A 27,313-nucleotide genomic window follows, 5' to 3' on the forward strand; every position below is an offset into this window, starting at 1 on the left:
TAAAAATACAGAGTGTTATTGAAAATATATTCTATTAATGAAACTGAATTACCAGAAGAAATTTGCGCATCACAAAAAGTATATCCCCGTAGGTATACTATGACAAAAGAAAACTCAGTAAATATATTAAGACCATTTAATTTCCAATGTATTTTACAAATCTGAACAAATACATTTATGGCTTCCTCTTATATCTAAGAAATAAATTAATTTAATAAATAAATAAATAACTTAATTATAATCTTAGTAGGTAGGTATATATCTTCTATAGCAGAAGTCGTTTTAAAAACTTGACTAAATAAAGTACATGTACAAAAATATTTACAATATTTTTATTTTTCAGTGACATTTTTCACGGCATAATTCCATTATTCAAATTAATTTGTGTCTATTTATTTGTGAATACATCTCTTTATAAAATGCACTATAATATTATAGGAATTAAATCATCAATAAAATTAACTAAAAAACTAAACTAAATATATACTTACTAAAGGAGCTATTTTCGAGATAGACAAACTTTCATCTTTCATAAAACAACGAAGGTCTGCCTATCAGTCTCTCGCTCTATTAAAATACTTCTTTGTCTGTCTACGAAAATCTATAGCTTTGCCATTGTTAATAACCATAAATCAAGAAGCCACTTTGAATTATCCTTTATAACCTGCCTTTTTCGTGCCCAAGTTTCCATTGATACGAAGCTAATCATGGAAATGGCTCAGATCGCTGTGTTTAGGTCATTCCAAAATCTAAATCTATTTTCAGACATAACTTAGGTATAGAACAGAACATAAAGGTGACGTCAATCAATGACATTTTTTTAGTTTGCTAAATTAAAAATTCTTCTTTCTCTGAGTGAAAAATAATAATATTTCAAAACTAAGAACAAGTAGCGAATGTTCGTAATGGAGATTAAAACTAAAGTTTTACTGACTCATTAAAGCTACAGTTAGGACAGAGTTAGCAGCGGCCTGGTGGGGTACACTTGCGTCTTCTTCTGGTGCGCTCTGTACGGGGAGTTGATGTTTTCATCCAACTCTGCTTCCACTTCCTGGAGAAACAAAATGGCTGTTTAAGTAAAAGCAGACCGTTTGAGTTTTTTCTGATAGTTTAAGTGCCGTAGGCTTTTCAACGGGACCTCAGCGGCGTCGCCTAGGTGCTTGGACGAACGTAGAAGCATCGCCTGATGGGGCCCAAACGCAGAATAGATGGGTAGAAGGACTGTCTATTGGGCTGAGACCGTTTGAGTATCAATTTACTGTCTCATTGATCCAGTCATCAGGCCCAAGTTTATAGGTAGGTAATGTGCATTTTACTTTCACAAATTCTTAGTAGCACCCAGAAGTTTCGAAGATGGTTTAAACCCCAGTCTTTGTAAGCGCATAAAAGTTGTTGGTCCAGGTTATTATCACTGACCAAAAACAACTCCGCCAACGACAACAAACAGCGGCATCGTCGTCGTAGTTTAACCTTTAAATCCTTTCCCTTAAGTTCGAAATTCGTTTATTTACTGTCACCGATTCGGGAGTCTCTTGCCTACTCCTATCAGCAGATCTCTCTTATCAGCAGATCCCGCTGATGAAGGCAAGAGACTCAACATATGCTCCCTAAAAGTAATAGAAAGGCCTGCAATAAGGTGATGATAATAACCCAGCTCGGCCTTGTAGTTTTCAAAATGGTATAGATGATCATGTTTAGTAGATTACCGAAGGGTATAGACTATAGAGAGTGTAGAGGCATACCTCTGGCTCAATGCTCCTGGACCAAGGTCCCCAGCCGGGCTCCTCTTCATGCTCGTAATGGTGCTGATGCTGTGCATGCTCATAATAGATCACCTGGAGACAAGAAAAGGGTGTAAATAAGGGTGCAAAGTGTGTAATATTGAAATATAGGTAAGTGAAAATCTCACAAAAAGGCAATAGAAATAGTGTGTAGGTATAGTTGGATGCAGTCTTTTTGACGTCTCCAAAATAAGGTAGCCCTTACGCGCATATCGGGGTTTTTGAGATCTCGCTCGAGTATATTGAAAGCGTTAAATTATCTAGGTTTGTTGGTTTGAAAGCGCTTTGAAAGAGAATATTGATGACTTGATCGAGAGTCTAAGATTGCAAGCAGAATAAGAAGCATTTGGAAAAGGTACATGTTTATTCTACCTTAACTAGAATCTCACCTGGTAGTAAGTGACGATGAAATATATGATAGTAGCAGGCTAACTTGTTAAGAGGAGGATGAAAATCCAGCTGGCGGTAAATAGTTACGATCAATGGCTACCACCAGTCCAGATGTGACCCAATTTAGAAATACACTTAGGTCTGGTCTTATTAACTGACCCAAGCTAGGATCCAAATTCAAGAAATTCTGTTGAGAACCACAGCTCTAACAACTGCGCCAGAAAGAGTTGATCTTTAAAGTCAAGTAAACAATGTGGGTGCATAATTTGACAGGTGAGTGTTGTCGCAACCAGGTCACGCTGTCAGAGGCGTATTGTAGTTAATGCTTACGAGTTATTAAGGTCACCACCGTACAAGGTCACAGTGAAAGTGACCCCACACCCACAGTGGGCCGCGACCGGTTTCTCAAATACGAAAAAATTTACCATCTTTAGAGACACCTGTGTTATTGGCAATTTCTAGAGATTTTATTACAAGAGATGATATACAACGAGTCGCTTGATACAAGAGCTCTTAAGCACCTATCCGTTTAGTTACCTGGTACCTACTTCAGGTTAGATATATAAGTTCTCTTGACCATCAGCTTGTGGCTGGTGGGAGGCTTTCGCCGTGGCTAGTTACCACCCTACCGGCATAGACGTACAAGGGATTTAGCGTTTCGGTACTATGCCGTGTAGAAAACGAAAGGGGTGTGGATTTTCATCCTCCTTTTACATTATATCAAGACGAAATACGATTTGAAAAGTATGCCGGTCAATAAAGGCTACTACAACCAGTAGTTGGAAAAGTATCTAGGTTTTTACCTACTATCCGATTTAATGTTACCAACTTTCCATGATCCTTATGCCCTTTTAAATTGAAACGTCAATCTTCCACACAAAAAGGCACGAAATGAGCACGCAATATGTTTTATTAATATACCGGATTGGTTAACTTATGTATGGACACGCTTTCACCCATTCATACAAGATAAAACATACAAGGATTGTTCCATACAAATGGTATGGTGGCTACCCTCGACCCCGAGTCTTGGTTACAAATCGCTGTAGCATGAATCCACATAACTTTTACATACAGGTTTGTACGGAACCTTCGGTCCGTGGCAGTTTTTTTTTTAATTTGACAAATCAGGGAAACAGAATCAAGACCGGGAGCCGCACAGAGAAACATCTGTGAAAGATAAGAATACGGGTTTGGTCGGTCAAGTCAACCTATTGTAGTCATAAATGTAAAAGTTTGTATGTTTGGATGATTGTTAGTTGTTACTGTTTGCTTCTTCATCATTTATGTACAATTCGACATTGTAAATAATTTTTTGGGTTAATATTTTTGTTTACTGTGCGAATAAATGAAATTAAGACAATTTGCCACTTATGTTTGCCTCAGTTTTGACGCTCTAGTGATATGTCTAATAGTATAAAATCTTTGAGTGTATCTATATTACAAAAATGACGGAAATATCGCTGGACATACATTAAAAAAAAACATACATACAGCCGAACGTAGAACCTCATCCTTTTTGAAAGCGGGACAAGTAAAAACTCTACGTGATAACCATTCTAGGTCATAAGAAGAATTAGGTACACTTAAGTATTGCCTATAAAACAGCAAGCGACTTCCTATTTGAAATATGATATCTCTTAAAAGACTCATTGGGAAATGTAGGTAAATTTCACCCGAGGAAGGCATTCTGCATGAAGTAAGCAGACGCGTATAAATCGCAAAGCAGATCCGAACCGGTACCTACATAAAGAAAGCTACCTCAACCAGTTAAGAATAATTACTTTAATAGGAAGTTATTGTACAAATCATTCACAGGTTTTTTTTATTTTCCGTGTATGGTTGTTATAGAGGGTGATATTTTGATGATATGACTGTTATAGAAGATTATATCAAAAAATCAAAATCAAAAATCATTTATTTCAAGTAGGCTCAGTTTACAAGCACTTTTGACACGTCAGTTGACTATATGTAAAGATTCTACCACCGGTTCGGAAGGCAGGTTCTGCTGAGAAGATACCGGCAAGAAACTCAACAGTTGCTCTTTTAAAAAAATCATACAATAACATTATAATTACAATTGATGACAACATTACAATTTCTTATAGTTTTACTTCCTGTGTGAAGGTGGAAGCTGATCCAACGGCCTCCAAGCAACTTTATCATTAAGGAACTCATCAATGGTGTAGTAACCTCGACTAAGTAAATGTTAATGCATAACTTTAAGCAATGTGTTAAACACATTGCTTAAAGCTATGCATTGGCAGGTCGATCATAGTCTTGGGGATCTTAAGAAGAGTACACCCAAACCTATAAAAGATTTTTTTACTCTTTAGACAAATTTTTGACAGCCGTGGCGCAGTGGTATGCGCGGTGGATTTACAAAACGGACGTTCTGGGTTCGATCCCCAGCTGGGCAGATTGATACTTTCTTAATTGGTCCAGGTCTGGCTAGTGGGATGCTTCGGCCGTGGCTAGTTACCACCCTACCGGCAAAGACGTACCGCCAAGCGATTTAGCGTTCCGTACGATGTCGTATAGAAACCGAAAGGTCCATCTTAGACTGCATTATCACTTACCATCAGGTGAGATTGTAGTCAAGGGCTAACTTGTAAAGAATAATGAAAAAAAAAATCTATAATAAATAGCTGGTGTATACCTATAGACGGTAGGTAAGGTCTGAATGTGTTGTTTGTTTTCCGATTTTTAGTAACATCACTCCAGCCCAGGTTTTTGTCGTTAAAGTGCGTCCACTGATACGCATCGTACGGATCGCATTGAACGGATTTTATCTACCGTAAAATTAAAAATCCATTTGATGCGATGCGTCCGATACGTACGATGCGGTCTGTGGACGCTGTGGACGCCTTTAAAATTAGCTACCAATTCACGGCCGTGTGGCGCAGTGGGTAGTGAGAGTGACCCCTACTAGTTGTAGTGTCCCCCCTGCATCCACGGCTGTGGGTTCGATTCCAACAACTGGAAAATGTTCGTGTGATGAGCATGTCTGGGTGTCTTTATAAATTATATTATAAGTATTTATGTGTAGTAAATGAGAATATAGAGATACGTGATAGACCAGTGGATATGATCTCTGCCTCCGATTCTGGAGGGTGATGGGTTCGAATCCGGTCCGGGCATGCACTTCCAACTTTTCAGTTTACGAAAATTAAATATAACGTGTCTCGAACGGTGAAGAAAAATATTGTGAGGAAACCTGCATACCAGAGAATTTTCTTAGTTCTCTGAGTGTGTGAAGGCTGTCAATCCGCATTGGGCCAGTGTGGTGGACTATTGGCCAGCACACTGGCCCAATATGGGTTGATAACGACGACGAAACGAGTATATATGAAATATTTTTGATAAAATCCGATATCTTATGCACCCATAACACAGGCTATACGGTTACTTTGGCGCTATATAGTTTTTTTTTCTGATTGAGTAAGTGCCGTAGGCTCCTTATGGGATCTCAGCGACGTCACCGGGGGGTTTGGGCGAGTGCAGAAGCATCGCCTGATGGGGCCTGAAGGCAGAAGCAGAGTGGATGGGCGGAACGACTCTCTAAGGGCGTCTCCTCTGAGATCCGAGTCTCAGAGTCTCAGAGCTTCGGCTTAGAGTGCCGTTCGGGTACTATATAGTGATGTGTGTATTGTGTAAATATTTAGTACAGATTCTGAACTTGTCTTAAATCCGCAATTAATTCTAATAACTAGGTGACGAGGCGCGATCAATCGAGTCACTTCACTCTCGACAAATAGAAATCTTTCGTTGAAAACAAACGGTCCGTCCGTGTGCATGTGTAAACGCAAGCAGGTCGACGCACTCGCCCGTGAGTTGGTTCATTCAACATTCATTAATGTCGTGGGTATTTAACTTGGGCTTATTATTGTGTGAAGATGAAGCTATATACGAGTAGCTTTATTTACCTAGTTAACTTCATAAATGAACTTCGTATAGTAATGACCACAGAATGGAACCACGGGATCGAACCCGGATCCTCCGTCTTGTAAATCCACCGCGCTTACCACTGTGCCACGGAGGCCGTCGTGAGTACTTTCATTGTAATGTAATGCGAGCAAAACAGACGGACAATAACGGGGAAAATGGATTATATATGCGTGCGATCGTGTTCAATAGACTGCCATTATGATAAAGGCCAACGTTTACTAGCGTATAGAGAACCGTAATTAATGTAGTTTAGGTAGATATGTAATTTATTTGAACAAAATAATTACATTTATTTTTATATTAATTCTATATTAAAACTAAATTATTATAATGTCGAATCAATCATCATCATCAATCAGCCTGACTTTCCAACGGGAAATGCCATCATTCCGCGAGGGCGTAGCTATTAGAATAAGTTAGCTTATGTTTTTTATTGTATAATATCTATATTCTATTTCTATGTACCTTTATTATAGTCTCATATTCAGAATGTAGTCTCAGATCACTTTCTATATTCTGACTCTATTATTTATTAAAATTTCATGTTCAGGTTAAGTGTAGGTACTCGTACCTACCTCATACAGAGTAAGCCACCTCATTACCTGAACAGTCGCTAGGTTTCCACTGGAACGTTTTTAAAAGATTTATATACATTTCACTATTAAGTTTAAATTTAAGTTTATTTAGCGCAAAATCGTTCTATTTGGAAATTCTGACAAAACGTCATGTCCATTTGTTTATGGCGCTTTAGCTGATGATATGTACCAAAAAATCCGCCTCGCGCGGAGTCTGCGCTCGGCCTTATCAATTTGACTGTTACAATAGAGAGTGTTACAGAAAATGAAAGTGAACTTTTATTTTAATTCTAAAAGATTATGTACTTAAAAAATGTAAAATTATTCAATGTATGTAATGTATTTTTTTATTACGTAAATACTTTATTTGACTAATTTAAACCGTGGGTAATTAAGAGTTATGCTACCGGATAATTAATTAAAATAACTTCTTTTTTAACCGTAAAAATGTTTTACAACCGTTTTAAAAAACACTGTAGGTTATAAAATGTTTTATAAGAGTTAGAGAGGCGTGCCTAGATGTTATTAGTATTACTCATTGTTTCAATATGAAGGTACCACCTCATGATATCAATCAGTGTTGAATCAGTGAGACTGTGACCAGGCGCTTAGCGGAATCAATTTACGTAAATAAAAAAAAAATGCTATCGAAAACACAGTAGGTATATGAAATGTTTATTCAAGCTTAGCAAAGAGTAACAGGATAATGTCGATCAGCGATCTTCTCTGATCTGAAGGAGCATCTCTTTAAATCTTTGTCAAAAATTGTTTTCTAACTTTTTAGTGACCTGGTGACGTCAGATATCGGGAAACTCGTCTTCATCAGCGAAGACGCTGTGTAGCTTGTGTTTGTGTTGCCTGGGAAGCATTGTCGTTCAATATGTCACAGAATACACATGTGGTTATGTCATCGTCAGGATCGTAAAGGACATTTTTGGTCGTCTAGAACTACAATCGACGTTGGAATTATTTGCATGGCTTTGGAAAATACCCGTAGCCGTACTACGAGTAGGGTATCTAGTACCTGTGGTTGTGCTTTGATAATATTTTGTTCAACGTGATTGGGGTCTAATGTGCCCCCAGTAATATTTAATTGCTGACTCACCTTTTGAGGTTGCTGATTATGTTTGTTCTTCAACTCGACCCAGAACCGCGCCAGGTTGATGCCCAAACCGATCAGCGCTATTATGAAGAATTTCACCTGCAACACAAAATGCATAATATTTTGGACTAGCGAACTCCCGAGACTTCGTCGGCCCTTGGACCTCTTTAATCCGGCTCCATCGCAAAATCCGTTCTTAGTGGATACCTACTAACTATAAACTACTTCCCTGCCAAATTTCAGCTTTGTACATCAAGTGGTTTTCGAGTTTTCGTGATGACCTTTAGGTTTAGATTAAGTTTGCTAACTGCTCCAATGAAGGGTAAAGATTTCTCACAAAAGAAACACAATCTCATTTGTACAATTTTTTTTTTATTACACGTAAGGGGCCCCTGTAGTCCGAGGGCCCCGTATCGTTTATACGGCTGATACGGCGGTAGCTACGCCCCTGTAGATACCTATATATTTATCAGAGTTAGACAGGCCAGTGGATGTTATGATTAGGAAAATATCTACTCCCGAACTTGTGAAAAAAGGATTCAGAAGACGTCTTTTGCCCTTCAGTGGATCATTAATAATAAATATAAATAAAATTAGTTTTACCTGCAATTTAAAGGAAAGGATCTGAAGCAATGTCCCGATTTTTGCTTTAAGCACAGCTCCAAGAATCAAGAGCTTCAGGATTGCCTTCTTTTTCTTCTTCTTTTTGCCTCTTTGCTCTAGAATTATAATATGATGTCAATAACTATATTTATTCTCTTTTATAATTAATGATATATTCATTTCCCAAACTAAAGATCTATTACAATGAAAAAATAGCAAATAGGTAATCCCAAACTTTTGTCATTGTAGGTAGGTACAATACATGTCTTACTTTATATAACCCGGTACTCGCGACAGAACAAAAGACGAGATAATTATACTTTGATTGCACATTTGCATATTACATTGTAATATGTAAATACATAATGTCTGTCTCGTTAATGAATGAAATTTCATTAAAATAGTGTTTGTGAAAAACAATAAATATACCAAAAACACTAACCAGATACTTTTTATACTGATTTTGAATACGTCATGTTCAATATTCAAACGAAAACGTAATAAGAATTTGTCGAAAAATATTATAACATCTACACTTTTTAAGTTTTGTGCTATAGAGTTTGGCTAATGAAAGAATTGACTGAAATCCCCGCCAAATTAAAAAAAAATCGAAGTAAATTCTGAAAATTATAGTGCAAATATTGGAATAACTGAGTTTAATACTTATTTATAGGTAGTAATGTCAAACAAAAAAGAAAATAAATTCACAAACAAAAAAGTTTTTTTTAATGATTTTTTTAATTTGGCGAGCGATTTCAGTCTCTACTTTTATTAGCCAGACTCTAAAGGACATTTTTAGTATGCATTCATGCGAAATATATATAAAACAAGAAGGTATTTACTAAAAAAAAAAATTGGAAAAATATTGCATGTCTTGTCCTATTACTGAGTAAGAATACATAATTTCTATAATTATATAATAGAAAAGAAAAATACTTTCTATGTCGTGTTTTTACCGTGCGTAATGAATTTCTAATTCGATGCAAATAAGTATGAAACCTTTGTATTGTATAATTGACTTGATTTTTTAAAATCTCCAAATATTTTAACAGCAATATTAAATACATACTAACCTTTTATGCAATGATTTATTTATTTTTAAAATTACAATAAATTGTCTAAAGCTCTAAAGTCAATGCAAATCAGTGCATATAAATAAATAAATATACTATCAAATAATAAAAAAATATCATTGTCGTCTATATTGCATCGAATTAAAAACTCAACAATTACATTCTAAATTCTAACATGACAAACTACTTGCAACTTTTCTAAGATATTGCATGCCACATACACACATGCGTGCTATGAATAAAATACGATTTTTTTACCATTCCTGGACTATTATACGTCTTTACGCCTGTAATGTAATTTGGACTCATTATTTTTGTGTAATTATTTTTCAATTTAGCGCCATTCGACCATAACAGTTATTTATTACATGAATTGCTTCATTCCAGTATACTCCTAGTATTGTAACTATTGTTGTAGAAATAGGTGTTTGCCAAGGGTCTGTATTATGACCTTTTATGTTCCTTATTTACATTGACGACTTTGTGTTGTTTGCTGATCAAAATAATCGTCGTGAACCAAATATTAATAATGCAAACAACTTTCTGAATAAATTCGTGTCGTCCTCGTAGTTTCATTATAAACAATTTAATTTTTTAGGAATATAAATAATTGTACCTATATTTAAGTTATATACGATTAAAAATCATGTCGATGTTGAATCAAGTTGAATTTTATGCCCTCTTCATTATGATTAAAAATTATTTTTTTTTCCATACTTAAATAAAATCAAACTATACATGCACCAAAACCAACCTGCAATTGAACTCCGATCGACAAGACCATTTTCTGCATTTTCACTATCTATCGCATGCTCTGCAACCGCATCGAGTGCTTTCTCCCCTATATCCCACATTTGGGTCAAAATACCTCTACCTGTCCTAACCCTGTTACCAATTACCCCTTTACGATCATCACTATCTAAACTATCCTTCCCACTTCTATTTGGAACCTCTATATCACTTGAATACCCCTTGTGTTTTACAATATTACTAACAGTTTTTTCTGCAACCTCTACATCACTTCTATAACCCTTTTTACTATTGTGATTGTCCATTTGACTACTATAATCCTCTAAATCACTTTTAAAACCCTGAGAATCCCCTATGACCCAGGATTGAACCCGTTTTGGACCTTTGTCCTCCATTTTTTTTAAAGGCATCATCACTGGTTGTATGAGGTGAATCTTTGCCGGTTTTTGTTTTTTCTTCTTCATTTTCTTCTTTTTCTCTCCGCCACCGGTAGATATCGTGATGCTGTCTATGCCTCCGCTGTCGTGATGTTTCTTTCTTGATAAAGCTCTGTGGAGGATATTATTTAAATTAAAAACAATGTTCATTTATTTAATATCTAGTTCAGTTCTTTCGAATACCTACAATTTATTTTTCTCTATAAGACAAAGCCATTTATTATTAGAATTTAGGCTTATTAATATGTATAGTTTAGGAGTCATTAAATTAGTACGCTTAGTACTTTCGAAAATTCAAGCAAACAGATATAAAATTTAAGAAGGTATATTCATTATTTATGATGAACACTCGTTGTCTTCTGTTTTAATATAATATGAATATTTAGTGTCGTTAAATGTGTTACATGCCTTATGTACTAAATTAGAAAGTTGAACACAAATACTGAGCGAGCAAAGTAACAAGTGTGAATTTTCTTTGTTTAACTTGAAATCTTAATGTGACATGCATAATGGTGGCCAAACTTATAGACGGAGAGCCTGCAAGCCCCAAACCTTTGTCAATGTATAAAAGCTGAAAGTTTGTCAGCTGATGCTCCTACAATAAGTTAGTACGGTAGCCAATTATGGAGTTAGGACCGTGATGGCTTTGGGTTGTAGCAGGTTTTAAAGGATCCAGACCCTCAACCGTCTAAGTATAAAGTATAATTTTTTTATATATTTTTCGGCATAATATGAGAAATGATATCCCCATTTGCCAGAACCTTGGCTTCATGGCAATCCTTCGCTAGAGACCCTTGAAGTTTCAAATAAAATGTGTGGGTAATCTTTTCGAAGGGTTGCCGCAAAGCTGACTGGCGACTGGGAATATAATTTCTCATATTTTACCGAGGAAACATGAAAAAATTACACTATAAACTTAGACAGTTGAGGGTCTGATCCTTAAAACCTGCTACCTCCCAAAGCGACCACGGTCCAAACACCATAATTGGCTACCTATGGTAGGAGCATGAGCTGCCAAACTTTCAGCTTTTATAAAATGATGAAGGTCTGGGGTTGACGGGCTCTTAGCCTATTAGCTCAGCTGCATTTGTAGTCAGAAATGTTAGTTTACCGAAGTAGACGTAGCTAGGCGTGTTGTTGTATTTTGTGAGCTTTCTCAGTATGGTGTCAAACTATATCTAGAGCTTGTCATGACTAGACCTTCTTGGTTTTATACTCAACTAGCCGACGCCCCGCGGTTTCACCCGCGTAGTTCCCGTTCCCGTGAGAATATGTGGCTTTATAGTGATGGAATAAATTTCCAAAACGGTTTAATGGATCCAGAGATTAACCCTACAATACCACAAACTTTTTATGTTTATAAAACTAGTATAGATATCTGTGATTGTAATAATATTATTGTCAGAAATAAAAATGAAATTTTTGCACACCACACTAAGTTACAAAAAATTAGCAATTCTTAGTAAGGGTAAAGACTCTTACCCTAAAAAGTTCTCTAAAAGGTTAAAAGTCATTTATGTTTCAGCAGCTAAATTCAAAATAAAATTATGCGGTATTTAGACGATGGGACTTTAGGAGGTGATTTATAGACAATCATTAAAGACTTTAAAAAAAATGAATTTTAATCAATTGGCTTAGAAGTATATTCCAACAAAATATGTGAAGTTCTTTTTAGCGATAAAATGGACTTTTCTTATTTTTTTTTTGAGAATTGTCGTCAATATCAAAATTTAATATTTTAACACATACATACATAGATACACATACAACGTGGCAACACTGGCAGCCTTCTGGGCACATTACATGCCCATAATGAACATCGATTCGGATGAATTCTACGACGCCTAAGTCTGTAGATATAATTTTATATTTCCTTTTATTTTATCTTGATAATATTATTAGGTAGTTACTTTAGTTAAGTAAATATTATTGTTTTAGTTGATGTAAATAATTGTGCATTTTGAAATAAAATTAATTTTGTGATTAAAAAAAAAGACAGATAAAACTATTTAAAAATAAATAACCTACCAGGTAAATACGAATAGTATTTACCTTGAGAAGGTACAGTAGGCTAGGCTACTATTTTTTTTTTCTGATTGTGTAAGTGCCGTAGGCTCCTTATAGGACCTCAGCGGCGTCACCCTAGGCTACCTATGGAGTTTGGAATGTGGTGGCGTCAGATTTCAAAGGTCCAAACCCCATCGTCGAAGCTTAAAGCATAATTTTTAATATTTTAATCGAGATAATTGAGAAATAGTGACATTTCATCACTTTCTCCGCAACTTTACAAAAACAATGACAAAGATTAAAGTTTAAAACATTAATGGACATACAAGCATCTCATAAATTTAAAGTAAAATGGTTTGTTTTAGAATTCATAATTGTTGTAACAATTGAAATTGTTATAAACGACATACTAACATTAACATGCAAATTGTTGTAATGGATAACATGCAAATTGTTGTAATTGATACTGTAATAATATATTTTCAACTAATCTATGTAAATGATATAAAATATGCATGTTATTTCAAGAGCAATAACTATTTATAAATCAGCGAATCTTCTTAAACTTTGAATTTGAAGGATTTTTATTTATTACGAGGAAGTAGGATGTTTAAAACTTTGGATAAACTATTTTAAATCAGCTGCTTCCGTAAGACCAAATATAATTCTTGCAAAACACAATAAAAATTTACCGCATCTGAGCAAGTTACGTATACATAATATGCGGAAAAAAATATTTATAAGGCCAAGTAAAAATAGACAAATAGACAAAAAAATATGTATACGCTATATTAGAATTAGATAGTGTTATTTCTTTTTACTCTAGTAAAGGCGTGTTAGTTGGTTCATGGTAACTTGGTCATAGTGCTAGCAATATTCGTTAGTCGCAATGGCCTTACTATACATGGAGGTTGACGGCCTCCACAGCGCAGTGGTATGCGCAGTGAGACTTACAAGACGGAGGTCCTGGGTTCGATCCCCGGCTGGACCGATTGAGGTTTTCTTAATTGGTCCAGGTCTGGCTGGTGGAAGGATTTGGCCGTAGTTAGTTACCACCCTACCGACAAAGACGTATCGCCAAGCGATTTAGCGTTCCGGTACGACGTCGTGTAGAAACCGAAAGGGGTGTGGATTTCATCCTCCTCCTAACAAGTTAGCCCGATTCCATCTTAGATTGCATCATCACTTACCATCAGGTGAGATTATAGTCAAGGGCTACCTTGTAAAGAATAAAAAAAAAAATTTGGTGGAATATATAATACTTACTCTTAATCTATGTAGACAAATCTGCCGTTCCCAGCTAGTCTTGAATGTTATACAAATCCTTTGAAAGTAAATTAGGGTCAAAGAACATATAATTTCTGTCCATTAGAATTAGTTCCAAGTACAGTTAACTTTAGTACGAATTTCATACGAGATTCGATACATTGTAAATGTCCGGTTGGAAGTATCGACTCTGGTTAATACATAACTATTTTAATGTTGTATATCGTGATACTATATTTACAAGTATTTGATAAAGAGTCTAAAGATATTTGGGTACGTTTACAATAAACAAGGTGTCCCATAAATAAAATAATAATCGATCAAACTCAAATTACATCACCTCTGACCTCTGAAACTATTCAATTATTAGTTTTAATTGTAGTCAATAATTAGTTTTTGGTAATAATAATTTGTATCTTGATCCATTATTCATCGGTAGAGCCTTGCATTTATTCACTTGTTGGAAGTTGCCTATTCTCTCACACATTAAAGTTAAATGAGTTTTGTATGCCAGCAAATTACAGAGTAGTCCAAAAGATCTTTGCGATGCATAACAGCAAAAGGGAATTAAATAACTAGTATCTGTAGTAGGTAAATTGTATAAATATTGTAAGTGCACTATTATTCAAAAATACAATGGTGCAGATCCCTACGAAGCTTGTAAATTGTAAATTATGCCTAATCGAATTATATAAATTTAGACTTTTCATGACATACCAAAGGAGATGGTCCAAAATTGTATGGAGCCCAGGGTCAGCCATTTTACCCTAGCGGAAATAAAAGAAAATATTTTCTTTAACTATTTTTGATTATACAAATCCACGAATTTATTTTATTTCTTTCGTAATAGTATTCATTCTCCCAAGAAATGCAACACTATTAACGGATTGATGACAGTAGTCGATTTGACGTTTGCTGTCAATTGTCATGTCATAGTTGCTTTAGGGGCGCCATCTTGATTTATCTCAAAAACTTGGGTTTTCATTTCATTTATTTCTTTTTATTTAGTTACATTTATTCACATAATTAGATTTATAAAAATCAGGTACAAGAGTGGGCCTAAAATGGACCATCTCCTTTGGGATTAGAATCTAGGACCCGGCCAAACAACTATCGGGAACCATAAAATAATAATGTAAAATGTCCATACGTCATGGAAAAAACCAACTTGCTCGCTATGCATATAATCGTGCTAGGGGTAAAACAGTGAAAGTTAAGAGACGTCTTGAATATCGATCGGCGCGGATTCGATTTCCGGTTTGTGACATTTTCTTTTATGTCACGGCAGGTTTTAATAAATGTAAGCAGGTCTTGCTTTAAATCCACAGTGGCCTAATTTCTGAGGGTCATCAGCTGTGTTTTCATATTTCAAGCTGTGAATAGTTCGAAGAGCCGCTGGACGCTAATACAAGTTACTAGAATCGCAACCCCACGCCGGAAAGCGCATTTGGTCCACCCCCCCACTAGGTGGATCGACGATATCAAGCGGGTTGCAGGAAGTCAACACAGTTTTGAACCGCCTGTATCCAACGAGTCAAAACCGTGTTGTTTGAAAGCCTTCAAAGAGCCCTATGTTCAGCAGTGCAGGATTTTTCAAAGTGGGGTACGCTAACCCCTATGGGTTCGCTATTCGATGACAGGGGGTTCGTGACATGATTTACGTAATGTTAGCTTGATATCTGATACAGAGTCAGAATTTAGGTTAAAATTGTCCAAAATTACTCCTAACATTGAATCCATTTGCGATACGAAACAAGTCCCATCACATTAATATTACAAAGACATTTCTTTTGGTACTTTATTTGTTAACTTATTCAAATAAAAACTTTATTTTCTTCAACGATCAAATTATTTTTTTTCTTTGGCGGGGGCGGGGTGTCGTTGGTTCATTAGTGAGTAAGGGGTTCGCTGTCACTTGGAAATTTTAACAGGGGTTCGTGAAGCTGAAAGTTTGAGAAACCCTGCAGCAGTAGCTAGACGTCGACGGTGGCTGATTATGATGAATACGAGTTGAGCTATCTGTTCAGTAAGTTGTTTCATAGTTTGACTTTAAAAGTTATAGTCATGTAGATCATTAAATGACTCAGCCGAAGCATAGATTTTTTAAGGATATGCGTGGTCATAGTTTGAACCATATGAGTGTATATGTATAGTCAATTTGTCCGTCCGTTTTCTCCACCAGTTTCACTTTCTCTCACTTCCTTTTTGAAAGCGAAGGTCACTTTCAAACTACTTATAGGTAGAACGTGGGATTTGTTTTGCTAAGATATTTAAATTGTTCTCAGTGAATTCTGCTCGTAAATTATTTTCGTCTGACACCACAATATGGTCACACATTCTGTTTGTTTATTGTCTACAAATAAACGCAGGATGTCATTAATTATTATTTTAATTTCATTAACTCATTCAGTTTCTTCATGTATTTTACTTTGTAGATGGCACACAAGTAAAGTGTTGTGAATGTTACGCGGTCTCATAATTGTGTGTGTATCCATGCGTGGTAGCATCCATCGGCCGTGGCTATAATCTGGCAAGCTTGTTGATGACTCTCTCATCATATGTGGGCCACGAGGGGAAAGACTGCGCGGGTGTGAAATCGTGCGTGCGGGGAAGTGAGGTGCATCAGTCGTCGGTTTTTCACTCATCGCTACCCCGGCCCGCGCAGCCCATCGTGAGTGTTACAAACGAAGTTGCCATGCTATAGTTACCGCAATATCGGTAAAAACGATACGATGCCTCGTAGAAACCATCAGAGATATGAGTAGAATAAGCTCATACCTCAAGTAAGCCCATTATGTTAGACTCCGTCGTCACTTAACTTCAGGTGAGATAGCAGTCAAGGGCTAACTTGTAAAGAATAAAAAAAAGTATGCCTCTTGGTTTCGCCCGCTTAGTTCCTTTTCCCTTGGGAATTTATGGGAAGCCTGTAAATAAGGTGAAAGATTACCTCGCCATCCCGTTCTCCACAAGATCAGTCACTGCAGCCAGGGACAGTTCCACCTCCCGGCCAAGTTTGGAAGGCAACTCCTCAAATGATCTCCCTGATGTCACCACCTCTGCATCTGCCGCCTCTATTAACAAGGAATTTTAAATTATTTATTATTTTTCTGTTTGCTATGAAGTTAGCTTACTATTAAGAATATGAATTCCTTGGAAGGATCAATCCAGGCCACATTTTATACCAAAGGGTACCTAACCTTGTAATAAAAACTAATATTATAAAGCTCAAGAGTTTGTTTGTTTGATTGAACGCGCTGATCTCAGAAACTACTGGTCTGATTTGAAAAATTTTTTCATTGTTAGATAGCCCATTTATCGAGGAAGGCTAATATTATCCCCGTATTCCTACGGGAACGGGAACCACGCGGGTGAAACCGCGCGTCGTCAGCTAGTAGTAAATAATTTTGTTATTGTTTTTAATTAGGCACAACAAGAATTTTCTAACAAACACAATAACATTACTTAGTTCGTCCTACTCAAGAATCGAATTAAAAACCTGTAATTATGTGTGAGGTCTTTTTTCTGATTGCGTAATTACCGTAAGCACCAGATTAAGAGTGCAGCGACTACACCGGGGGGTTTTAGGCGAGCGCGGAAGCATCGCCTGATATGACCTTCGCCTGAAGGCCTGAAGGCGGACTCTAAGGATTCTCTGAGACTCGGACCTCGAATGTGAGGTCTTAAAATATCACACATATCTTAACATCTTTAAGGTATTCGCTTTTCGTATAGATAACAATACAGACAGACAAATAAACATACTTTCATACAATAGATAAATCAGTTAACTGGTGCAAATTACTTATGCGAAAGTTAACAACTATTGTTTTAGCATCAGTTAGTATTTATGCAACCACTTTCCACCGTAAGTGCTGCATTTATCATGGCTTTCGATCTAGCCTACGGCGCATCTATGAACTGTTTATGGTATTTATGTTATGGCTGGCCTACAGCCTCTCACACCCTAGAATTCTATGGGTCTAAGTATTATAGTTTTGTAGAGTAACTGTATTATTTTAAAATAGGTATGTATGCTAAATGATGCCCGTAACTTTGATGAATTTAGAATTTGTGTTATCCCGCGATATTTTTTTAGAGGAGTGTAAAGGTATTCCAATTTAAAAAAAAAGTAAAAGTATCATGTGGTTAAAAGATTAGGAACAGGTATAAAATCCCTCGAGTGTTTTTGATAACTAGATTTTCCTTTATACCTATATTTTCATTATTTCTTTTAATATTTGTAAAAAAAAGATCTTAAAAATAGGTACTTTACTTAATAAGTTTACTTTACTTACGTACTTTATTGACCTAAAATCATTAACATCTTATAATGAAACGACGCACAATCATGAAGAAAATTTCACTAGAAAACTGGCCAATTTTGCTTTGACAGTTTTAAAATTATTGGTAAAGAAAATTTAAATATAGTTCAATATTCAATAAAATCCCAAATTCAGAGCAAATTCAACCTAAAGGATTGACATTAAGGTTGAATTTGCAAATGCGACTACTTGAATTGAGTGCCAAGAAGTTGTGTTTAGCACTTATAAATATTGAGTAGGGACGTTTTTTGGTAGCTGATTGTGCATCCACTTATTAATAGGAGATCGATGCCTAAGATGCAAAAAAATGCACGATATATTTTTTTTGTTATCTTTATTTTAAGCGATAAAGTAGATTTTCTATGAAACCTAGACTAACTCCTTTGTAAAATATATATAAAAAAAATACATTTTATACTTGTCATGCTCAAAGGTGCTCATGTCATGATGGTACCTTCAAACCTGTTAACTGATGGTCTTGGGCACCACGACCAAAATTCTCTAGTTGCCTACCGTAACTTTTAGTTTTGGTTTAGCAACCGTAGTTCCGAGCCGTGATAGCCCAGTGAATATGACCTCTGCCTCCGATTCCGGAGGGTGTGGGTTGGAATCCGGTCCGGGGCATGCACCTCCAACTTTCCAGTTGTGTGCACTTTAAGAAATTAAATATTACGTGTCTCAAACGGTGAAGGAAAACATCGTGAGGAAATCTGCATACCAGAGAATTTTCTTAATTCTCTGTGTGTGTGAAGTCTGCCAATCCGTATTGGGCCAGCGTGGTGGACTATTGGCCTAACCCCTTTCATTCTGAGAGGAGACTCGAGCTCAGCAGTGAGCCGAATATGGGTTGTCAATGATGATGATGAATCGCAGGTCAAATGGACTGTCGACATCAAGCGAGCGAGGATTCGCTAGATGCAGGCGGCTTAGGATCGTGATGTTTGGAAGTCCCTACAAAAGGCCTTCAGTGGATCCATCGCCTGATATGATCATGATGATGAATCACAGGTCAATCAATAGCGTGTCAATTGATTTTCAAGTCAATGCACTGACGTGATCTGACTTATAGCATCTGTATGCAAGTAAAGCCGGTCGGGCAGAACGGGGTTAGAAAACCGGAGCGATCGTGTATTGTTTTACTTACATTGTAAATGGTGCTTATAATTATGTGCGTGTGATACATTAACGTGTTATAAGGTCAATCACCCTTTTAGTTGTAGTATTTTTTCTTTTTTTTTAAATTTTTAACAATATTATAGATACAAAACACTATTAAAAACTTATAAAAAAAATTAAACCCTCCCGCTGCGGGACATTTGAGTGCCCAAGCAACCGGTGGTCAGGGCTCCAGAGTGAGGAACCTCCTCACGTCGTCTCAAGAATATCTGCCTTCTGTATCCGACTTTTGATCCAACAGTTAAGCGAAAGCTTCTTAAGGTGTTGGTCGAAGCTTTTCGCTATAAGACCATTGACTGAAACAACTATCGGAACAATAATAGTTGACTCAACATTCCACATGGCGGTAATCTCGTGAGCGAGGTCCAAGTATTTTGATACTTTTTCCTTTTCAGCTTTAACCAGATTATCGTCATGTGGAACAGTGATATCAACAATTATCAGTAGTAGTGTTATTATTAAGTGAGCTTGACCGGGGATGTCTGTTTTTTGCTGATATGCTTAGTTGTGCCTTGGTTTTAAAAGAAGAAGAAGAAGAAATACTTTATTGCACACAAAAATACAATTATAAATTGAAACATTAAAAACATAAATTAAACTTAGCATGCAAAGGCGGCCTTATTACTAAAAGTAATGTTTGTTCAAACTCATGTTGTGCCTGTATAGTGTTCGTAGCAACGCATACGAAGCCATATATGTCAATAAAAAAGCAAGTCCCAAAAATCAACAAAAACAAGAAAAAGTGAAGACAGTAGGTACAGCAATTCCATATTCATTAATATGTAAAACTTGCCCATGGATATTGTTAGATTTTACATAATCTTAAATATATTGAAAGGTGACGTTTAAACAAGAACAAAAAAATACATTAGGATATGTTACACGAAGAAATTATTAATTAGTTCAAAGTTCGAAAAAAAGGAGGAGATTCTCAATTCGACTCTATGTTTAATTGAAAATTTAAGAACATTTATACAAACTTTCATCCCTTATTTTATCCCCTTGGGGGTAGAATTGATCAAAATCCTTTCCTAGCGGATGCCTACGTCATAACATCTTCCTGCATGCCAAATTCCAGGCCGATCCGTCTAGGGGCTGTGCGTTGATTGATCACTATGTCAGTCAGTCAGTCATCTTTGAGTTATATTTATTTAGATAAACACACCCAGATACTAGGTAACAGTCATGCTCATGGTATCATCAATATACATATATTTTCCATAGCTGGAAAATATATGTATATTTTCCAGTTATGGGAATCGAGCTCACGGCCGTAAAAGCGGAAATGATAGGCATTCGACGAGTGTGTAATACACTAGAAGTTAAAAATGAAAAACAAGAAAAATGAAAGCGTCCACTTAATCACGAAGGTAAAGGTTATCGTTATTACACGTCATCAATGCTTTCTTCTTTTTGTTATCAGACCGGTTAAATATAAACTGACATTTAAAAAACTTGTCTGACTTGTCCGACGAGTCATAAGGGTATGATTCCTTGTACAACCGAAGGTATATAGGTATAGGTATAGCTGTATACCTTTGGTTGTACAAGAAAGCAACCAAGTTCGATTCCTCGCTAAGAAATTCTGGTGACTACTACATGTTTTAATGTTACTTATCTTTTTTTCTCTATATTTTTAAATTTTTGGTATTTTCAATAATCTTTACTATTAAAAAACACAAATGCCCGCATATATTTTTATGTAACTTTTCCTTTACATACTATTTTTTCATGACATGCTAATGACAAGTTAGCCCTTGACTGCATATCATCGTGGTTATCCACAGAACAGAGATCGCTAAAAGCTAGTTACTTCTTATATCTGTGTGGTTATCATTAACAACACATATCCGGTTCATTGTTGAGCACGAGTCTTCTCTCAGAATGAGAGGCCTTAGTCTACCATGCTGGCCCAATGTAGATTGGCAGACTTCACACACGTAGTAAATTAAGAAAATTCTCAAGTATGCAGGTTTCCTCACGATGTTTTTCCTTCACGATTTGAGACACGTGGTATGTAAGTTTATAAATTGCACATAACTGAGCAATTTAAGAAGATGCATGCCACGGACCAGATTTGAACCTACACCCTCCGAATCGGAGGCAGAGTTAATGTCCACTGGGCTATCACATCTGATGTTAATTGATCTTATGGAAGAGTTTTCAGTCCTTTTTTACCGGTAGGGTGGTAATTAGCCATATTTGATGGCTAACATCAGACCTGACTCAAAAAATATAAAATCCTAAATTCACCCAAGCCAGGAAGCGAACCCCGGACCTCTATATTGAAATCCACAACAACTTACTAACTGCGGCAGTGTGTATTATACTCGTATCTTGATGAATGACAGCCAATCGCTCCAGACTTTGCTTAATCTACTTGTGAAAGCCGCGTGAAAACCCGTTTAGTAGGTATTTCCGGAGATTAGATATAGATCGCCAATAGACCGACAGTCACAGAAGATTTTCTAAAATTATATATTTCTATGGGGCAAGTATATATTTGGTAACTATGTTCTTTTTTAATTCCTTCCAAGTTATCTTTTCAGTCCTTATCTCACCTGATGGTAAGTGATAATGCAACCTAAGATGAAATCGGGCTAACTTGTTAGGAGGAGGATGAAAATCCAAACCGTACGAATAAAATTCATTTTCATTTTTCATTTACATGACATCGTACCGGTACGCTAAATCGCTTGGCGGTACGTCTTTGCCAGTAGGGTGGTAACTAGCCAATTAAGACAGTCAGACAGAAACAATGGGGATGATGACTAGGTTTGAATATATTGATTTTTATGAGACATTCGGGTAAATAGGGTCAATGTTAACTAATTTATACACAAAAAGCAAAGATTGTCTGGATATTTGCAAAATAAATGAGATTATAAAATTTCAAAAACTACTAAAATTTTTTTATCGTAATTAGATGAAAATTCATACAGTTTTAGCTTCCTTACATTAAATGTGACATTTTTTAATATATGAACTATAAAGATAAACGCACAAATAACAAAGATATTAGTAATTTTGTTTGAACGCGCATACAAATCTAACGATCATTACATTGCCTATGACGTCATTTTTTCGAGCCATTTTGCATGGGGCGTTTTTCAGGGATCCGCGGCAGCGCCGCAAATCTGACTCTTTAGATCCCTGTAGCTCCGAAAGTAGTGATCGCAGATACCCTGTTCCTTTTACAAAATTGCTTTACTATTAGTATACTCTTAAATTATATACAATTTAAAAAACTGTCATCATCCCTATTAAGAAAACCTCAATCGACCCAGTCGAGGACTCCACCGCGCATACCACTGCGCCACGGAGGCCGAAAAGTTCTTTCAAAGCCGTTCAAAGTTCTGGCATTAGATTTCTATTCTCATAGTAATCATAGTATAGATGGATTGTTAAGAATTCTCTAATAACTCGTAATAGTATTGTGTGAAGTTTAAATCGACATATTATACAGCTTTCTGTAATTACAATTACGATACGACGAATTAACTTTCTCTCTTTTAAAAACTGGCTTTTTTGAGGTTTCACTGAAATGCCAAACGATTGGCACACATTTTTGAGATGAGATCTCGGAACATTTTGCAGTTCCGCTCGGACCATCGTGTCGGATATCTAGATGCTTCTCAACAGATGCACATATTACATAATTGACTGATGTTTTTTTTTACGTATGACAGTTAACCCTTGACTGTAATCTTAATGGATGCCGTATGATAGTACGCACTTAAATTGTATATGGTACGGTTGTTTAAAATGTCATAGATATATTTTTGAAATAAAAGATCATTATTGTTACGGATTCCTAGAACATTTTGTACACCTTATTACTAACAAGCTAATTTTTCGTGAGTAGCTTCATCTCGACGAGACTATCAACTTTTTTATTTACGAAAATTCTCAATTCTGGTAGCTGAGTTACCTCTGAACTGTTACTGAAATGGTTATATCGAATATCAAACACAAAAATAAAATCAACGAAAAAAAAAAAGTAAAGGTTTTTATAATATTTTTTGTTGTACTTTTCTTTAGTTTTAAAGTATTATTCTATAGTACCTAATACATTTTTAATCCCTGTGTATTAGAATTGGTTACTTTTCAATAAAACGCATTATAACCACTGCTCCATCACGGGTTTATCTCATAAACGTATCATAGTTTAAAACACGGATACAATAGACTCAATTACGCCATTTTACCGCAAAATCGGAGAAGAAAAAGGCGCCACGGGAAATCGAACCTTGTCCCCTGGCATTAAGAGTTACAAAATAACGTAAAAATAAAGTGTAATGCGTGAAAATGAGTTAAAGAGATAATTCAAGACACGGTGGTTGACTTCGGAATTTCTATTTATCAAATTGACATATAGTCTGGGAGCCAGTCGATTTATTTTGATGTCAAAACACAATTCATCAATAAAGCCTCATTAGATCCACGGTGAACTAAAATAGAAGATCTTGTTGAAAGAAGTCCCCTTGAAATACTCGGGAGCAGGGAAGGGAAGCTGGACCCGCAAACTAATCCCTGATTTTTATTTATTCATTTATTTAATACTCTTCATTTGTACACAATGATTAAAAAAAAACAAGCGAAACAGAAACATAAGCAAAAGTAGAATACAAAAGGCGCTTTATCGCTTAGTAGCGATCTTTTACAGGCAACCTTAGGCTTAGGAACTTATTAGGACAACTGGAACTTATTAGGTGTACACTGTTGCACGGGATATGCAGTCGTGAAAGCAGAAGCCCAGGAAGCAGGGGAGTTACATTATCAAACTCTTGCTGCTTGCATGTTAGCGAGCGAAGACGAGTGGCATAAATGCGCTAACATGCTCCAAACAATGGTTTTTCGGAGAGAAATGAAAGAAAGACAAAAGGAAAAGGAACGCGAGGAATGATAACTGCTAGACGGTTCCTACTACTACTATACTACGTGAGTAAAATAAATTTTATCATACCCCCGGGGGACAGAATTTATTTATGATTATTCATTTATTTTATGATAGAATTTATTTATATGAACCCAATTTAATTTTTACTACAAAAGAAAGTGCATTTGCAGATGATTAAATATTGTGGCTGACTCTTACACTAAATCTATAGAAGAAAAATAACCAGGGTCGCTGACTTTACCCCACAAATGTATACATACGTGTAATCTATAATAGCTACAGTGTCTATAAGTTGAATAAAGGTGTATTTAAATTTATACTAATATTCAAAACAGATAAAATATGTGGTGCTGTGGTAATCTCTGGATCTACTGAATTTTGCAGCGATAGCCCAGTGGATAATTAATGACCTCTGCCTCCGATTCCGGAGGGTGTAGGTTCGAATCTGGTGCGGGGCATGCACCTTCGACTTTTCAGCTATGTCACATTTTAAAAAAATGAATGTCACGTGTCTTAAACGGTGAAAGAAAAACATCGTGAGGAAACCTGCATAAGTACCTGAGAATTATCTCAATTCTCTACGTGTGTGAAGTCTGCCAATCCGCATTTGGACCAGTGTGGTGGATTAAGGCCTTACCCCTCTCATTCTGAGAGGAGACTCTTGCTCAGCAGTGAGCCGAATATGGGTTGATAATTATGATGAACCCCGAATTTTGAAACATCTTTTACTACTACCACAACGCCACGTTATTTGTGAGTGTCATAGGCTATATTTTATCCCCATATTGTTACGGGAACGGGAACTACGCGGGTGAAAATCAGTGATAAACGAAGCCTATGACACTCGCAAATGACGTGGTTTTCTATTAGTAAAATAATTTTTAAAATAGGTTCAGTAGATCCAGAAATTACCCCCTACAACCTCACAAACTTTTCCTCTATATTAGATTATATTAGTATACCTACATCTAAATTTACAGCGAGTGTGATAAAAATATTTAAATTGACCGAACTTTAATTAGTTTTATTTATAGCCATTTATGTCTAACTGGGCGGAAAATAATAATAAAACTAGAATAAGTTGGAAGAAATAAGTTCAAAATTACACGAAAATAAATATATTTAAAGTGTATGCTATTATACTCAGGTCATTACTACAAATAATCTAGATAAGTACCTATTTTAATATGCATTTAAAAATTAAAAATGTTACATATTAACATGGAATATAGTAAAATAAATGTTATGTGAGCTTCTATTTGTGATACCTACCTACCTAATAATATCCTACTAATCATAATAATATTATACGCGAGAGATTGTTTATTTTTAAATAACATAAGAATACGAGTTTTATAAAACACTAGCCGAAACTGCGCTGTTTCACTAGTGTATTCTTAGTTCTGATGTAGTTCCAATAAGGAGATAAAATAAAGCCTATGATACTTACAAATAACGTGGCTAAAACTGGTAAAATGATTTTCAAAATCGATTCGGTAGATCCAGAAATTAGCCCTAAAACCTAACAAAGTTACAATTGGTACATTTAAAAGCCAACTAAAGCAATTTTATCATACACATTGTCAAGGGTAAACAGAAATATACATGAAGGGCATATAATACCTTTCATCTAGGATAAACGTACCGTTTTATCGACGAAACTGCAGGTTATATCTACAACTAGTAAACGCCTGCAACTTCGTCCACGTGAAATTTAGTTTTTCGCGTAATCCGCGGGAACCATGATTTGGGATAAATAGGGATACATACATATATATTGATATCGCCTCAGAGAAAGAACAGGCGACCCTCGAGCAAGCTGTTCAATTAAAAAAGGCAAGGCTTTTCAACGCGGGAATGCTGCCTGCGTGATGGACACCCTTAGGGCGGCAAATTTAGGTAAGTATTTTTATGTATTACTTTTAATTTATTATAATTTTATAGTTTTAGTCAATTTATTTAAATGTACGCTTATTTTAATAGTTAAAATGTACCTTTTCTGATTTAATAAGCCATATCCAAAAAAAATCACCTCACAAAAAATCACCAAAATATATTAATTAGCGGTTCGACCGTGAAAATACAAAAATAACGCTTTCGCATCTAAATGCGAAATTTTGGCTGGATTGTGCTAATTAATTGGCATTGAACGGTTGCATGGATAGAATTAAGCTAGTTCGTAGTATTAGTTAAGGACATACAAATATATTCGTATGGATAGGTTTGGGTCGTATCTAATTATTATAATTTTTGTTTCTTTGTTTATTACGAACAGGCTAACTTAAACTACCAATTTTAAAAGCTCTTTCACCAATGGAATACTACATTGTTAGGCTATATTCTATCCCTGTATTCCCATCAGAATGCGTAATTAGTCCAGTCATAGTAAGTCATAGCAACTATTAACTAATTACACCCCACCATATGTAGGTTTTGAGAAAACTTATTTAAGCTTAAATGACTGGACTAACTACGCAAGGTCTATGTCTTATGTTAATAAGTCTATGCCTACCTGCCCACATCATCCTCTGTTGTTGGACCTCCTTGTCCCAACTGTCGAACAGTTTTCCCGCCTTTTCCCTTGCACACGTCCACGCATCGCCATTTTCTCCGAAACAGTCCAAAATCGACAAAATACTTGGCGCCACATTCCTACTGAAATTAACTACGTATTCATACGATCTTTCTAATAAACTATCACTTTGAGCGTTTGCAAAGTTAAAATATAAAATTAAAAATATAAAAACTTTTTTGTCCGCCATTTTGGCGTGGATCCGCGCGCTTTTGACGGGGAGATGCTTTCGCGCTCAAGGTTAGACTGGCGGGATAGTGTAAAAGTCTTTTAATATAACCGGCGTATACGCAGAACGGTTTGCGCGTCAGGTGTCTGAATGTAATAGAGAGGGTATATTTTTAACTATACTTAAGCTAAATTGGGGGGGAAAACAAGAGTCATCACAATTCAGAATCAGATCCGGGAAAA

General features: G+C 36.0%; 1 protein-coding gene across 2 annotated transcripts; it reads right to left on the minus strand.

The window, feature by feature from the left end:
• Nucleotides 1-127: 127 nt before the first annotated feature.
• On the minus strand, nt 128-27,158 carry LOC112053499 (uncharacterized). Of its 2 annotated transcripts, XM_024092937.2 has the most exons (7): nt 26,843-27,158; nt 16,880-17,003; nt 10,227-10,771; nt 8,400-8,515; nt 7,800-7,895; nt 1,743-1,835; nt 128-1,051 (listed from the first exon to the last, which is right to left on the minus strand). In XM_024092937.2, exons 1-7 carry the CDS (start codon nt 27,090-27,092, stop codon nt 950-952), a joined length of 1,326 nt encoding a protein of 441 aa, XP_023948705.2. In that variant the 5' UTR covers nt 27,093-27,158; the 3' UTR covers nt 128-949. The 2 variants fall into 2 exon arrangements, with proteins under 2 accessions (XP_023948705.2, XP_052743096.1); XM_052887136.1 differs by lacking the exon at nt 1,743-1,835.
• Nucleotides 27,159-27,313: the final 155 nt, after the last annotated feature.

This window comes from Bicyclus anynana, chromosome 18, assembly GCF_947172395.1.
Source record: "Bicyclus anynana chromosome 18, ilBicAnyn1.1, whole genome shotgun sequence".
NCBI lineage: Eukaryota > Metazoa > Arthropoda > Insecta > Lepidoptera > Nymphalidae > Bicyclus > Bicyclus anynana.